The following is a 14266-nucleotide window of genomic DNA, read 5'->3' as shown; positions in this document are numbered from 1 at the left end:
ATGAAGGTTGTGATTGAATCAAATTTCTTTAATTTGTAGATTAGTCTTACGGCTATGTTCTGGATGAGTTGCAGTTTGCGGATAAGAGTAGTATTGATGCCAAGGTAGGCGGAGTTGCAAAAGTCCAGTTGAGGTAGGACCATCATCTGAACAATCAGAGCAAAGTGGGGTGAGTGGAAATCGTAAGGAACGTCTAAGTCCGTTTTCGTCTAAGTCACAAGTCGTCCAAAGTAAAAAAAACAGCCTCGGACACATTTTTTGAAAAATACGTCCAAAATTTTTTTTGTTTTGAAAATCGTCTAACTATATGTCCTGCCAATCTGATCACCCAAGTCGCTAAATCGTCCATCTTTATACCACATTTTTGTCCAACTTTTCGTCCAAGTCAAAAATGCCTAGAACAAGCCCTGTTGGACATGGGCGGGGTCTGCAAAGTGATGGATTGAACACCCAGACATGGCACCTAAATAGTGGGGTACCTTACAGGGCACTGCTGAGAACTTCACAAAAAGGGTGCCATGTCATCATCTCACTACAGCTCCCTTAAAGGTCATGGTGAGCCCCCCAAACCACCTCCAGAATCCCCTAGACCCACTTATCTACCACCCCAATAGCCCTTATGGCTGCAGAAGCTACTTATATGGCAGTATAAAAGGGTTTTGGGGGTGTATAAGGGAGTGCACATGTTTAAGTATCAATGCATTGATTACAGGGGCTTATGGGCATGGATTCTCCTCTCCATGGGTCCCTAACCCACCCCCAAGACGGCTTAAGCTGCCTCTCTGCTGGATGACTAGGCTTTCCTATGCCAGACTGCCAGGTGATGATAGTCTGAAGGCTGAATTTTAAAGGTGTGATTACGATTTTTATGGGGTTGGGAAGGTCGGTGATCACTGGGTAGTGTGTAAGGGTCTGTATTATGTGTTTGCATTGCTTATCTGGTGACTTTAGGTGGGTTTTTGTGACTTAGACTATGTTTTAAATATTCTAAGTCACAACATCCAACTTTTGGTTATACATGCTGTACGACTAAGTCTAAGCCGGCCCACGTCCCGCCCAACTACCACCCTCGACACTCCTCCTGAAACGCCCCATTTAGCTTTGGTCGTACAGCGGCACTATGAAGGCATAGGTCGTTTTGAAATACGTCCAAAACCCGTTTTCTTTATCGGCACTTGGCCGTATTTTGACAATGTTCGTCCAACTGCCGACAGGCCGGTTTTTGGATGTTTTTCTCTTTAGATTATGAGCCCCATAGTGTAGATGGTCTTTTTTCGAAGGTTAGATATTTGTGGTTCCATTGTGAGAGTGTCATCTAAGATGCAGCCTAGTACCTTGGCGGATTTTTCCATTATGAGAGTGATGCCCGATGGAAAAGTGAGGTTAGAAATGACATTCTGTTGTGCGGTGCACAAACCAATGGCTTTGGACTTAGTGGCGTTCAGTTTCAGCTTGTTGTTCGTTGCCCAGGTTTGAATTTTATCTATATTGTTTGAGATTTTTTCAGCAAGATAGTACACTTTCATCTTCCATTTTGATGTGTCCCAGCGAGCTCCTGAATAAATTGAATAGAATTGGGGATAATGGGGAGCCTTGTGGGATGCCACAGAATGCTTTCCAAGGGTTGGAGTATGATTCTTGCCTTTTGACCAAGTATTTGTGATTTTGTAGAAAGTCAGCGAACCATTTCAGTACAGTCCCTGTTATTCCAATTTTCTTACATACAAAGTTTAATCTCGTTCCATTAATTTTTCCCCCTAGACAGGCAAGATGTTCTCATTCCCTTTTGTGTGATTATTTCCAATGTCCATAAGTTTGGAAAAAAATAAAAAGGCAATAGGAATTTTTTTTTTTTTTTTTTTTTATTAATAGTCAGTTTAAATATATGTTTTAAAAAGGATGTCAGCTGAAAAAGGCAAAGTTGAATGGAGTCATCTTGTTGGGGAGGGGGGGGGGGAATGGAATGAGGGGGGCCTAGGAGTCCCAAATATCAGACTCTACAACCATATTTTCTTAGACATATTAGAGACTGGATTTTTTGTACATCAGATTTTATGAACATACAATTTGAGCGAGAATATTTTCATCCATGGCACTTTAATTCATTGTTACATACTAAGCAATCTAGTTTACTGGAAACCCATAGAGGGAGTTTATCTTTAGACCCCCCCCCCCCCCATGCAGGGCGTGGTGTTATTTATTGAAGAGCTGGCACCATGACTCCACTATTAGCTCTTCCTTAATTCCCCTCGTTGGCAACATAGATTTTACCCCAGGATCGAGAATGTGACCTTTTGGAGGTGGAATAGTCAAGGAATTCAATTGCTAGAACATTTAATGTGGGAAGATGGCCAGCTTCTGACCTTTGTTGATTTACGGCAGCAGGTGGCGACTCATTCCTCAGATTTTTTTGCTTTTTGTCAAGTTTTCCATTATTTGCACTCTATGGTTCTATCTCCTACTGTGGGCATGAAAGTAAGGGAGTTTTTGAAAGGGAAAGAGGAAGGTCATGTGTTTGTATCCAGTCTACATAAGTTACTACTCAAAGATCTTCCCCAAAAAGACTTCGGGCAGCATGGATGCGAGATTTAGGAGAGTCAGCCCAGTCAATTAATTTTCCTTTGTTGGTGTCTCAGATCCCACAACTAATACACAATGCAAAATTACAGGAGTGTCAGTATGGAGTAGTTTACAGCGCATTCTTTTTACAACATAGAGCTTTCTTGGCGGGTTGTGAAATTACGTCGCTATGTAACAAATGTCACCTGGTTTTTAATAGCTTTTATCATGATATTTGGAGTTGCCAGAAGATACAGGCGTTCTGGTTGGCCCTTTTCCATTATTTGCAGTGGGTCTTGCAACATACCTTGACTTACTCAAAGATGGGAATTCTATTTCATGATGTTCACCATTTGTGTACTCTGGGGAGAGGAGAATGAAGGTTTTGGGGGAAGGCTTATTTAGTGGGGGAAAAGAGCATTTTAAATCATTGGTTACAAGAACATTTGTGAGTATCTATAAAATTTCCTTTCTTTCTGCGTGTTTAGAGTAAGCAGCATTGAGACGTGCTATCCTTGTTTCACCCCCTGAAGACGCGCAAGCGAAATGGGGTAATCCCGTAGGGATTTACATTTACAACTTTGAGTTAAAAGTGGATTCACTGCGCTTTTCTATGGTGTAGTGTGTGCTTAGCCGGGGAATGGACAGCAGCTGAATATAGTGAAGGAGTTCCAGCCCTTTTGTATGTTTTCTCCAGCTGTGGATTTGACAATCAATTTGAGCTAAGTACTTTTGAACTTTACTTGCTGTTTTGGATGGATTTGTATCCTGTATAGTTGGCCTGGACTAGCTTATTGCATTGACTGGACTATAAATACAGTTGCTTGCCCTCTCCTGTTGCTGCTTCACATCTCATCAGTTTGATGAACTATCCTACTTGTGTTGATCCTGTTGTTGGATGGGAAATTTGATTACTTTGGCTATTGGTGGAGTTTTTTTTATGACCAATGATGAACTAAGTGTTTACTCACTTTGCAGCTTATTCTGTTTTGATGAGCATCTTGGTTAAAAGTGAGATCTTTTTCCACCACAGTTTGTGTGTTAGTAGTTTTCCACCTCAGCAGAAGGGGATAAAGTGTTTTGTGTATTGGTGATTATATTTATCTCTTCCAGTTGTTTTTGGTGTATTACAAGAACAGCCCCCATCTTTCTGGTATTGGTGCAACAAATTCCATGCGTTAATATTGTGGGAATATTACGAGGTTTAGGACCGCTGTAAGAAGCAAAAAGCTTTCCTACAAGTTTGGGACAAATATATCCAAACCCTTTCACTGAGAGCACGAAGTCAAGTACTAAATGGGTTTGCAAACACACACTAATCTTGACATGCATCATTCTGGGACGGGTGGGAGATTGGGAAAGGGATTGACTCCTTAGCGAGCTTGCACCTAGGACTTTTTTCTATAGCTGGGGTGCCATAAGAGCAAAGATACCCTGGCAATTTAGGTTTCTGGGGGGAGGGTCTGGGCAGTACATATTGGGAGAGGGTTAATATGGTTAAATCGTAATGTATCGCGTTGATTTGTACATTGTGTCATTGGATTTGTATTTGCTTTATTTATGCACACTATGTCCTTAATAAAAAAGATGTACACTAAAAAGGGATGTCTGACTAGACTATGTCCATTATGCTGTACATTTCATGCTGCTTGTTGCACTCATTAATCACTTCCCTTTCACATCTACAGATTCTCTTTTTTGGATTTGGTTGGCTGTTTTTCATGCGACAACTTTTTAAAGACTATGAGGTAAGAAGACACATTTTCGGCTTAAAACATTGCCTTGGTGAAGGATAATTCTACAGACTAGACGTTAGCATTTATACACATAAATGTTTAGAATAATGACACATAGGTAGAATATTGGTATTTTTGTGCATAATATCTGTTTAAATAGTGTGTATTTGCAACAGGGGAACTCTTTAAGGTTCTGAAAATGGCAGGGGTTTGGCTCTGTGATGCAGTAGTGATATTAGGTATGAGTAATGATGATGCAAAGATAGTGCTGGTGCTTACAGTTATCTGTATCTGTTCTCTTTGATTGCAGATTCGGCAGTATGTGGTACAGGTAGTTTTCTCAGTTACTTTTGCTTTTTCATGCACCATGTTTGAACTCATCATCTTTGAGATTCTGGGATTGCTGAACAGCAGGTGAGTTGTAGGGGCCTTTCATTTTAGAAACATAGAAACATGATGCCAGATAAAGGCCAAGTGGCTATCCAGTCTGCCCATCCGCAGCATCCACCATAGGAGCCAACTTTTCTAAACAATTGGGGTGCTCAACTCGCCACAGATTGCAAAGTGCATACAAAGGAAATTAAAGCATGGTGGGTTGTAAACACAACTGGCCAGACTGTTCTTAAATGAAAAGTACAGCAGGTACTGCCACACGTGGAGGACTTGTGGATAAAATAAATGATAGGGATAGCACTGCAAGTCCCACCAGTCTCTTCCTCCCCAACCCTAATTCATTGCTACAATTTACCATCCTACTTCCAGACGATCTATACTATACTCATACTACACAATCCAGTTCACCCTTGTCCATCTATACAACCCATATTCTCCCCCTCCCAGCCAGTTCTCCCTAACAAATCCAGTCCTCCCTATGCAATCCAGTTCATCCTGATCCATCTATACAACCCATATTCTACCCCTCCCAGCCAGTCTTCCCTAACAAACCTGTGCACACCATACCAAACCTGTGCACACTTTCTTTTCTCTTAGACCATCGCTTCTTTCTCGGTCTCTCCCTGCCTTAATGTCTTCTTCCCCCCTCTCCTATTCTTATTCTGTTTTTCCCTCACGTCAATGCAGTTTGACTTTTGTTTTGGGGTAGGATGCTTAGGTGCTCATTTTCAAAGCACTTAGACAAACAAAGTACCATAGGTTTCTATGATATTTTGTGTCTAAGTGCTTTGAAAATTATCCCCTTAATATCCTCCTACCCTCCATTCTAAACTTCTTAGCTCTCTACTTTCTTCTGACTTGACATGCCTTGCCCCCTACTAAGGAGAGGAGACAGGATATTTCTCCGGGTAAGTATACATTATTTTGCCCTGAGCTTTACTAATTTGGGGGATAAAAGCTAAACTGTAGGTTCCTTTATAAAGATAGTTTTAGATCTTAAAAGAGCAAGCTTACTTAACTAGTTTCCATAGAGTAAAAACCTGCTGTAGTTTTTAAACTTGAACTTTCTGCTAGAGATTGGCAGGAATTGGCTTAATCTGAATTCCCTCCCATCCCTAGCTCATTTCCTTTACTTATAGTCTTAATTTAAATAGTCAATTATCCTATTTAGAAGAAGAGGTGAACTGGTTATTACATATTCTTAAATACATTTCATTACTTGCTAAGACTCAAACACTAAATAAGGCATACAAATTATCTTAAGGCTCTCTTTACCAGGCGCTCTTTGCAGCGAGCAAATACATATAACTTCTTACCAACTGGGAGATAATTATACATGTGACCCTCAATGCAAAAGACTGGATAGCTCCCCTCCTGCTGCTGGACTACTGTCTGCATCTTATTATTGAGCTGCTTAATTAAATCCTATTTAGATACTGGGAATGTTAGACTGGTAAAGAGAGCCTTAAGATAATTTATATGCTTTTTTTAGTGTTTGAGTCTTAGCAAGTAATGAAATGTATTAAGAATATGTAATAACCAGTTCACCTGTTGTCCTAAGTAGATATGCCCTCTTCTTTCCTCTCAGAGAGAAATATGTCCTCTGCTGTCTAGGACATATTCGTTGCAGATATCTTGAAAACCCAAGTGACTGAATGTGCCCTGATAACCCCTGCTCTAGACTGCAAATATGCCTTCATTATCTGAAGAGAACAGAATCTATCAGTAAATCTATGAAGCTATTTCTTTTCTTCAGCTTCAACAAACTTGGCATTCCATTAACAAAGCAGACCCTAATTGGCTAGCCTTCTTTATTCATTTCTGTTAAGACCATTTTGACATCTCTCTAGCCAACAGGGTCAAAATTTTTCAGATCACAGCTACTTGGGACTACTGTACTTCTTTTTTGAATCTGTTTCACTGGATATGTGCAAAGCAGCTACTTGACCATTGCTTCATACCTTAAATTTACATGGCTGCTTAGAACTTTAGAAACGGTGCATTTGGTCAAGCAGTACTAGCCAACCTGTCTTTCTGACCTTGCAGCTTTCGCTGATTGACCACTTCTGAGCAATGGACAAATTAATCTATGAATTTGAATGGCTCTGAGCTTGGGTCACCCACTTGTGTGTCTGATTTTCAGTGGAAACAACAGGATTAATCAGGCACACAGTTCCCTCCCACCTTCCCAGAGTGGCATTATTTCTCGAGCTATAGGACTAAAGATACTGTTGTGCTTAGAAATGACTGGATGTACTCAAAACTTTACACAAATTCTGAGTTTCAGGAGCTCTGTTCTGTTCTGGTACCATGCAGTGACATCACCCAATTGTTGATTAATTTTGCTGTCTACGAAAAACAACTGTTAAGAGATAAATGATTTTATTTAGGCAACTAGTATTTTTCTAGCCCTGGTTACAACTGTTGGTCTTTTAATTCCTCATTTTTAATATATTATCATAACTGATTTAAAAGGTTCTTTATCACTGCCATACACCAGAGCAGGTTTTATGGGATTTCTTTTCACTCTTAAATTATCTTCACCAGAAACTCATGGATATTGCAGGAAAGAAATCAGAGCCTGAGACTGCATCTGCTCTTTTTTGTTTTTCCAGCTCCCGGTATTTTCACTGGAAACTAAATCTGTGTGTGATTTTGCTGGTCCTGGTCTTTGTGGTGCCATTTTACATTGGTTACTTCATTATCAGCAACATTCAGCTTTGTAAGTATTAGTCATTGTTGGGGTATGAAAATGCATACAAGTGTTAGGAGGGAGCAGTATGCAATTCTGTAGAACCATTTCATATTCAAGGATTATCATTAACTTAATACCTATTATTTCTTACAGGTGCTAGAGATGAAGTACGATAAATAAAAATCTGATTTTAAAAAAGGGTGGCATAAATCAATATAGTTAAATAAATAACCCCTCCCCTTTTTACAACACCCACGGTACTGGGTTTTAGTGCAGGCCGGCATGCTGATTGCTCTGTGCTGCTCCCGACGTTCATAGCACAGAGTATTCAGCACGCTGGCCTGCGCTAAAAACTACTATTGCAGTTTTGTAAAAGGGGGGTGTGTGTAAATAAATAAAGCTAACCAAAGTAAAGTGAAGCAACACAACAGGAAATCAAACTATGAAGATACCATAAGATAACCTATTAGAGAATTACAAAATTGCATAGAATCAATTGCAAAAAATATGTGAAACCTAAAAAGAAGAAAAATAAAATAAGTTTTCAAATAGTACTAGGATCACAGGGCTTTCCATAGAACTAATAGGTAGCTGTAGATATTTTTGCCTAAGGATATGGTCTAGGTATCTAGCATAGCTGGGTTTAAAATGGATGTGGAAAGCTTCTGGGGGAAAAGTCCATTATTAGCCAGGTGTGCTTAAGAAAGCTGTGGCGTATCCCTGAGAGTAAGCAATAAGGATCTACTCTGTGATCTGCCAGTTACTTCCTAGTGATCCAGATTGGCCACTGTCAGACAAGATTCCGAAGTGGTGGCATATCTTATGTTTTTGTGTAAGCCAATTAATATTAAAGAGCCTTCTTTGAAAGCCATGTTTTAACTATTATTCTGAAGGACAAATAGTTATTGTCTAAATTGGGTTCCTTCAGCAAAAGGATTCATAAGTTAGGATCTCTATGAAATAAAGTCCTTGTTATGATTTCAACAAGTTTCACCTCTGAGCTGAGCTGAGCTGATCTTAATGAATGCACTGGTTCATTGAATAAAGAACTATCATTGACCCTTTGACTGCTTTGTAAATTATCATAAACATTTTTAAAGAAGAGCAAAATCTAAATGAAAGCCAGTGTAAGTCTTTCAGGTTTAGGGCAATATTCTTGCAATATCTAGCCCTAGCTGGCAGGCAATGGCATGGCCTTAAGAACTAATTGGAACTTTTATATACTTGTTCTTTGATAGACCAATATACTGTACAGGGCATTACAATAATGTAGAAGGACTGACAAAATCATGGTAACTATTGAGGTTTAATCAAGATAAGAGCTTTAACTGACAAACCTTCAATATCTGAAAAAGGCATTCATTGATTGAAATGAGAGATTTGTACATCTATTAATTTAGAGTTGTTTTTTTAAAAACCCACACTCATAGTTGGGAACTGAAAGGGATGAAGACATCATCTAATAGAATAGCATATTTAAAAATCCGGTGGTAATTATTTTCATAAGAACATAAGAATAGCCTTACTGGGTCAGACCAATAGTCCATCAAACCCAGTAGCCTGTTCTCATGGTGGCCAATCCAGGTCCCTAGTACCTGGCCAAAACCCAAGGAGTAGCAACATTCCATGCTACCGATCAAGGGCAAGCAGTGGCTTCCCCCATGTCTTTCTCAATAACAGACTATGGACTTTTCCTCCAGGAAATTGTCCAAACCTTTCTTAAAACCAGCTATGCTATCCACTCTTACCACAACCTCTGGCAATGCGTTCCAGATCTTAACTATTCTCTGAGTGAAAAAATATTTCCTCCTATTGGTTTTAAAAGTATTTCCCTGTAACTTTGAGTGTCCCCTAGTCTTTGTAATTTTTGATGGAGTGAAAAATCGATCTAGTAGGTGAGGTAAGATCTCCCTCCACTGAACCCTTGTTGACTCCGACTCATTAAATCATGTTTGTCTATGTGTTCCACAATTTTATTTTTTATAATTGTTTCCACCATTTTGCCTAGCACTGAAGCCAGGCTTACTGATCTGTAATTTCCCGGATCTCCCCTGGAACCCTTTTTAAAAATCAGCGTAACATTGGCCAACCTCCAATCTTCAGGTACTACCGACGATTTTAGCGACAGGTTACAGATCACTAACAGCAAGTCAGCAATTTCATGTTTGAGTTCTTTTAGTGCCCTGGGATATATACTATCTGGTCCAGGCGATTTATCATTTTTTAACTTGTCAATTTAGCTTAGTACATCTTCCAGATTCATCGAGATTTTGTTCAGTCACCCTTGAAAACCATTTCCGGTTCAGGTAGATCTCTTACATTTTCTTCCGAAAAGACCAAAGCAAAGATTTATTCAGTCTCTCAACTATGGCCTTATCCTCCCTGAGCGCCCCTTTTGCTCCTTTCTGATGACCCCTCTAACTCCTGTATGTCCAGGTTTCTTGCTCTAAAATCCTCATGCAATTTCCATTGAGAAAAATGGCCATCTAACTCTACCCTCTGTTTTCTATCCAATAACCAATTCCTAATCCACAACTGAACATTGCCTTCTATCCTATGACTCTAATTTTCTCAGGAGCATCTCATGAGGAACTTTGTCTAAAGCTTTCTGAAAATCTAGATACACTACATCAACAAGCTCCCCTTTATACATATGTTTATTCGCATCTTGGTCATTCCATGTGAAGTGGTCCAATATTAAAAATCAACCCCACATCCTCCTCTAAATTGAATAAAATGTTGTGTGGATGTTTCCTATAGCCTCAAATGAAACCATGTAAAAATTTTCAGCTAGATCTTTATTGGTTTCAGACCTAAAGGCTGTTGAATGTAGGTTACTCTCGGCGTATTGAGTTCTGCATAACCCCAAATGGCAACTTTGTCTAGCCACTACTGCCCAATAAAGCCTCTAAGAGAACTGAAATTTTGGGGATTAATACTAACTTAATGTGCAAAGTTTATCTCTCCTGTTAAGAGCCAGCAAAGTAGGCAAAATATGTTAGAAAAGAAATTTAATGCCTACTTTGACTCCTTCTTTGCTTCTGACCTATATTTTTATTCAAGTCGTAACTGTTCCAGCAGTCGTGGCACATGATATGCACATAAGATTTGCATTATGAAGCTTTGCAGCCAATTGGAAACAAAGATAGGTAATTACACAAAGACATGATATTAGTGCTTTATCTCTCACATCACACCTTTAGTGTATGCAGTGGTGTATCCTCCTCCACTGCTCTCCCACTATCGATCGAAGTATCCTAGGTCTCTGTCCTGAGACCTTTTCTCTTCTCCATCTATACTCATTTTCTTGCTGCTCCGAGCACCTTCCTTGGTTTTCAATATCACCTCTATACTGATGACTCCCAGATCTACCTCTCTACACCTGAAATCTCTATAGGAATCCAAGCCCAAGTTTCAGCTTGCTTGTCCGACATTGCTGCCTGGATCTCCTGCCGTCAATTAAAACTAAACTTGGCCAAGATTGAACTACTTGTCCTTCTACCTAAACCTACTCGTACATCTCCTCTTCCTCCCACTCACTATCTTGGTGGATAACACACTCATCTTCCCTCTCTCATCAGATCACAACCTTGGTGTCATCTTTGACTCTTTTCTTTCCTTCTCTAAGTAAATCCAAAAGACCGCCCAAACCTGTCATATCTTTCTCTATAACATTACCAAAATCCGACCTTTCATCTCTGAGTACACTACCAAAACCCTTATCCACTCCCTCATCACCTTTCACCTAGACTATTGCAACCTGCTATTCATTGGTTTCCCGCATAACCATCTCTCTCCCCTTCAATTTGTTCAGAATGCTGCTGTACGATTATATTCTACCAGAGTATCTATGCTCACATCACTGGCTCCCCATTCACTTCCGTGTACAAACTCCTCTTATTGACCTACAAGTGTATTCACTCTTTAGCTCCTCCAATATCTCTCCTCTCTTGTTTCAAGTTTCAAGTTTATTAAAATTTGATGGTTCGCCTATTAAATCTAAGCGAATTACATAATAAAAGAATTATAGTATAGAACAATAAAACAAGTTATTTTACAGTAACAATTTTCAAGGGGCTACGACAGATTGACAATACAGACGAACTAAGAAACATTAGGAAAGAACATTAGGGAATAAAGGTTACAAATTGTTGTTTCCTCAAGGGAAGAAAGGGGTTTGATATGGGTAGGGACAAACGATTAGGTTGGGGAAGATGTGTGAGGAAGTATTAATTGTTTAACTATACGCAGAAAAGTTGTTCTAAAGGTTAAATGAAGATTTGAAGAGATATGTTTTTAGATTAGTTTTAAATAAGTTAAGGTCTTTGATGTTTCTGATATATAGGGGGAGGGTATTCCAGATAAGAGGAGCCATAACTGAGAAGATGTCGTGGCGTCTAGTTCCTATTATTTTCAATGAGGGGACCATTAATAGACCTTGAGTATTGGACCGAAGTGAACGTTTTGAACTCCCTTCTCTTCTGCTTCCAACTCCACACTGTGCCCTTTCTCTCTTGCCGCACCTTACACCTAGAACAAACTGCCTGAGTCCATACCTGGAACTATTCAAATCCAAAGTAAAAACTGACTCCCTAAGCCCCTACTTGTTCTGTTGTCTGATAATTTAGATTGCAAGCTCTACTAAGCAGGGACTGTCTCTTATATATGTTGTTGTACAGTGCTGCATATGCCTATCAGTGCTATAGAAATGTTAAGTAGTAGTAGTAGCCACCTAGCGGTTAGTGCAGTTACCTGAGAATGAAGTTCAATTCCCACTTCAGCTCCTTGCAACTCTGGGCAAAATAAGTACCTATAAATAATACGTGTAAACTGCATTGATTGTAACCACAGAAAGGTGGTATATTAAATCCCATCCCCCTTTCCATTTCCATAACTGTAGCTTCAACTGGATTTGTCTAGTATGGTGCAAGAAGAAGGTAATTCATGATATGAAACAATTTTTGTAAAATTTTTTACAGCAAGAAGGATAAATAATTTCATAGATTTCTTTATAGTATCATTAGAGACGAGGTGGGATTTCCATAGAACGAACGATATGAAATGAATTTGTCTTCTCTGAAATTGGCAACCTTTTCATTTTAGATCACATAGCTCTTTTGTAAACTATGGGGATGACAAGTTTTAGATAATGGATGTCATTTTAAAGAGACAGTGGGATTGACAGTTTACTTAGTTTAATGTTCCAAGTGTTTGCTATATTAAGCACTGTAATAAATTAAAATATCTTTAATCCATAAAAGATTACTTTGTGTTTACTTTTTCTAATTTTATGTTTAAAAGAAACCCTGGACCCAGTATTGAAAACAATTTAATGGGAAACATTCACTGCTTATTCCTGGGTTAATCCACTGCTTATTCCTAGGATAACCAGTATGAAATTTATTTTACTTTTTTTCGAATTCTGACCTGGATGGCCACCGTTGGAAACAGAATACTGGGCTTGATAGACCTTTGATCTATCCCAGTATGGCAATGTTTATATTCTTATGTATTGGATAGACAGGGAGGGCTTCCTGCCATAGCATGTGTGTGGTGTAAACCTCCTCATGCAGTCTTTTGTGACACATGAATGCAACCTGGAAAGACTGAAACTTATTCAGAATACTGCAGCAAAATTGATATTTGGTAAGCATAAATATGATCATGTAACGCCTTTATTTAGGTTACTTCATTGGTTTCCCGTGTTCTGGAAAATTCAATTCAAATGTACTTGCATGATTTTTAAAATTCTTGTCTTTTTCAATTCCTATTTACCATCTCATTCAAGAAATATTCAGAAATATAAACTTAGCTTTCTATCAGTTAAGAGAATCAAAACTATATCCAATTTTTGCAAATCTTTTGGAGTTTTTTATCTGCAAAAATTTGGAATGAGCTTCCTTCGGAGATCAGGTTACTCTCTCAATTAACAACTTTTTTGAAAATGTTAAAAACTTATTTATTTCAAAAATCTCTGGTTGATTCTTCTGTTCCAAGATAATTTTTAGAGCAGAAATTATCTTACTCTTTAGCTGAAATAAGGTAATTTTCTTAACCGAGTTGAGCCCTTCTTGTAAGGGATGAATCGGTATATAAAACTAAGGGCCTCTTCTATTAAACTGTGTTAGCAGTTTTTAGCCCAGTGAGCCGCGCTGCTCCCAACGCTCATAGAGTTCCTTTGAGCGTTGGGAGCAGTGCGGGCCATTTAGCATGGCATTTTGTGCTACAAGCTGCTAGCACAGTTTAATAGAAGAGGGGGTAAGGATCGTTTGAATGGCTATGCTAGGCTGTCTATGTACCATATACATTCTAACTTGCCCTGCAACAGTTGTCCTGGTTGCTTGTGGAGTCTATTTCTCATGGAGTTTGCCTTTATGTGGTTTGTATGTATGCCATATACATAATGATAGGGGCAGTGTGTATTATGGTTAAGACATAGGTGGTTGGTGCCAATCCCAACAAAGGACTTGTGCAGAGCTGGTACAAGGGTAGTAGTGGCCCAGGAGAACCTTATACATTACTCACTCCCACCCTCATTTACTTTCCTGCATCTAACTTGCAGGTCTCCCAAAATTTAGATTAGTACACTCACCAATTATGGTCATCATAGAAATATTCTATACAAACGGAGATTAATTTACATGCTGATGATCCATAGAGTTTGTGTAACTAGCAGAAACTATAGTTTTGCTTTCGCTATAACTCCTTGCTTCCCCCAAACATACTGCTGCTTAGGTGACTGTCTGGTATTGCCTAATAGTTAGAGTGGCCCTGAGTGTGTTCTGCAGAAAATGGTACTTCTCACATTCTTTGTTCCTGTATGCGTTCACATGTCACCTAACCTCCTGTGCACTTAGTGGATATTGACCCACCCTTCTCCTGT

At 39.1% G+C, this 14266-nt stretch overlaps 1 protein-coding gene across 3 annotated transcripts in view; it reads left to right on the top strand.

The window, feature by feature from the left end:
* Positions 1–14266, top strand: part of GPR89B (G protein-coupled receptor 89B) — a 136152-nt gene that overhangs the window by 11298 nt on the left and 110588 nt on the right. For all 3 annotated transcript variants that reach the window (XM_033942002.1, XM_033942004.1, XM_033942003.1), the window contains exons 2-4: positions 4248–4307; positions 4606–4709; positions 7304–7410. In XM_033942002.1, the coding sequence (XP_033797893.1) occupies positions 4248–4307; positions 4606–4709; positions 7304–7410 (271 nt within the window). The remainder of the gene's footprint in view (positions 1–4247; positions 4308–4605; positions 4710–7303; positions 7411–14266) is intronic.

This window comes from Geotrypetes seraphini, chromosome 4, assembly GCF_902459505.1.
Source record: "Geotrypetes seraphini chromosome 4, aGeoSer1.1, whole genome shotgun sequence".
Classification (NCBI taxonomy): Eukaryota; Metazoa; Chordata; class Amphibia; order Gymnophiona; family Dermophiidae; genus Geotrypetes; species Geotrypetes seraphini.
This window is presented reverse-complemented; position numbering and strand designations above follow the sequence as displayed.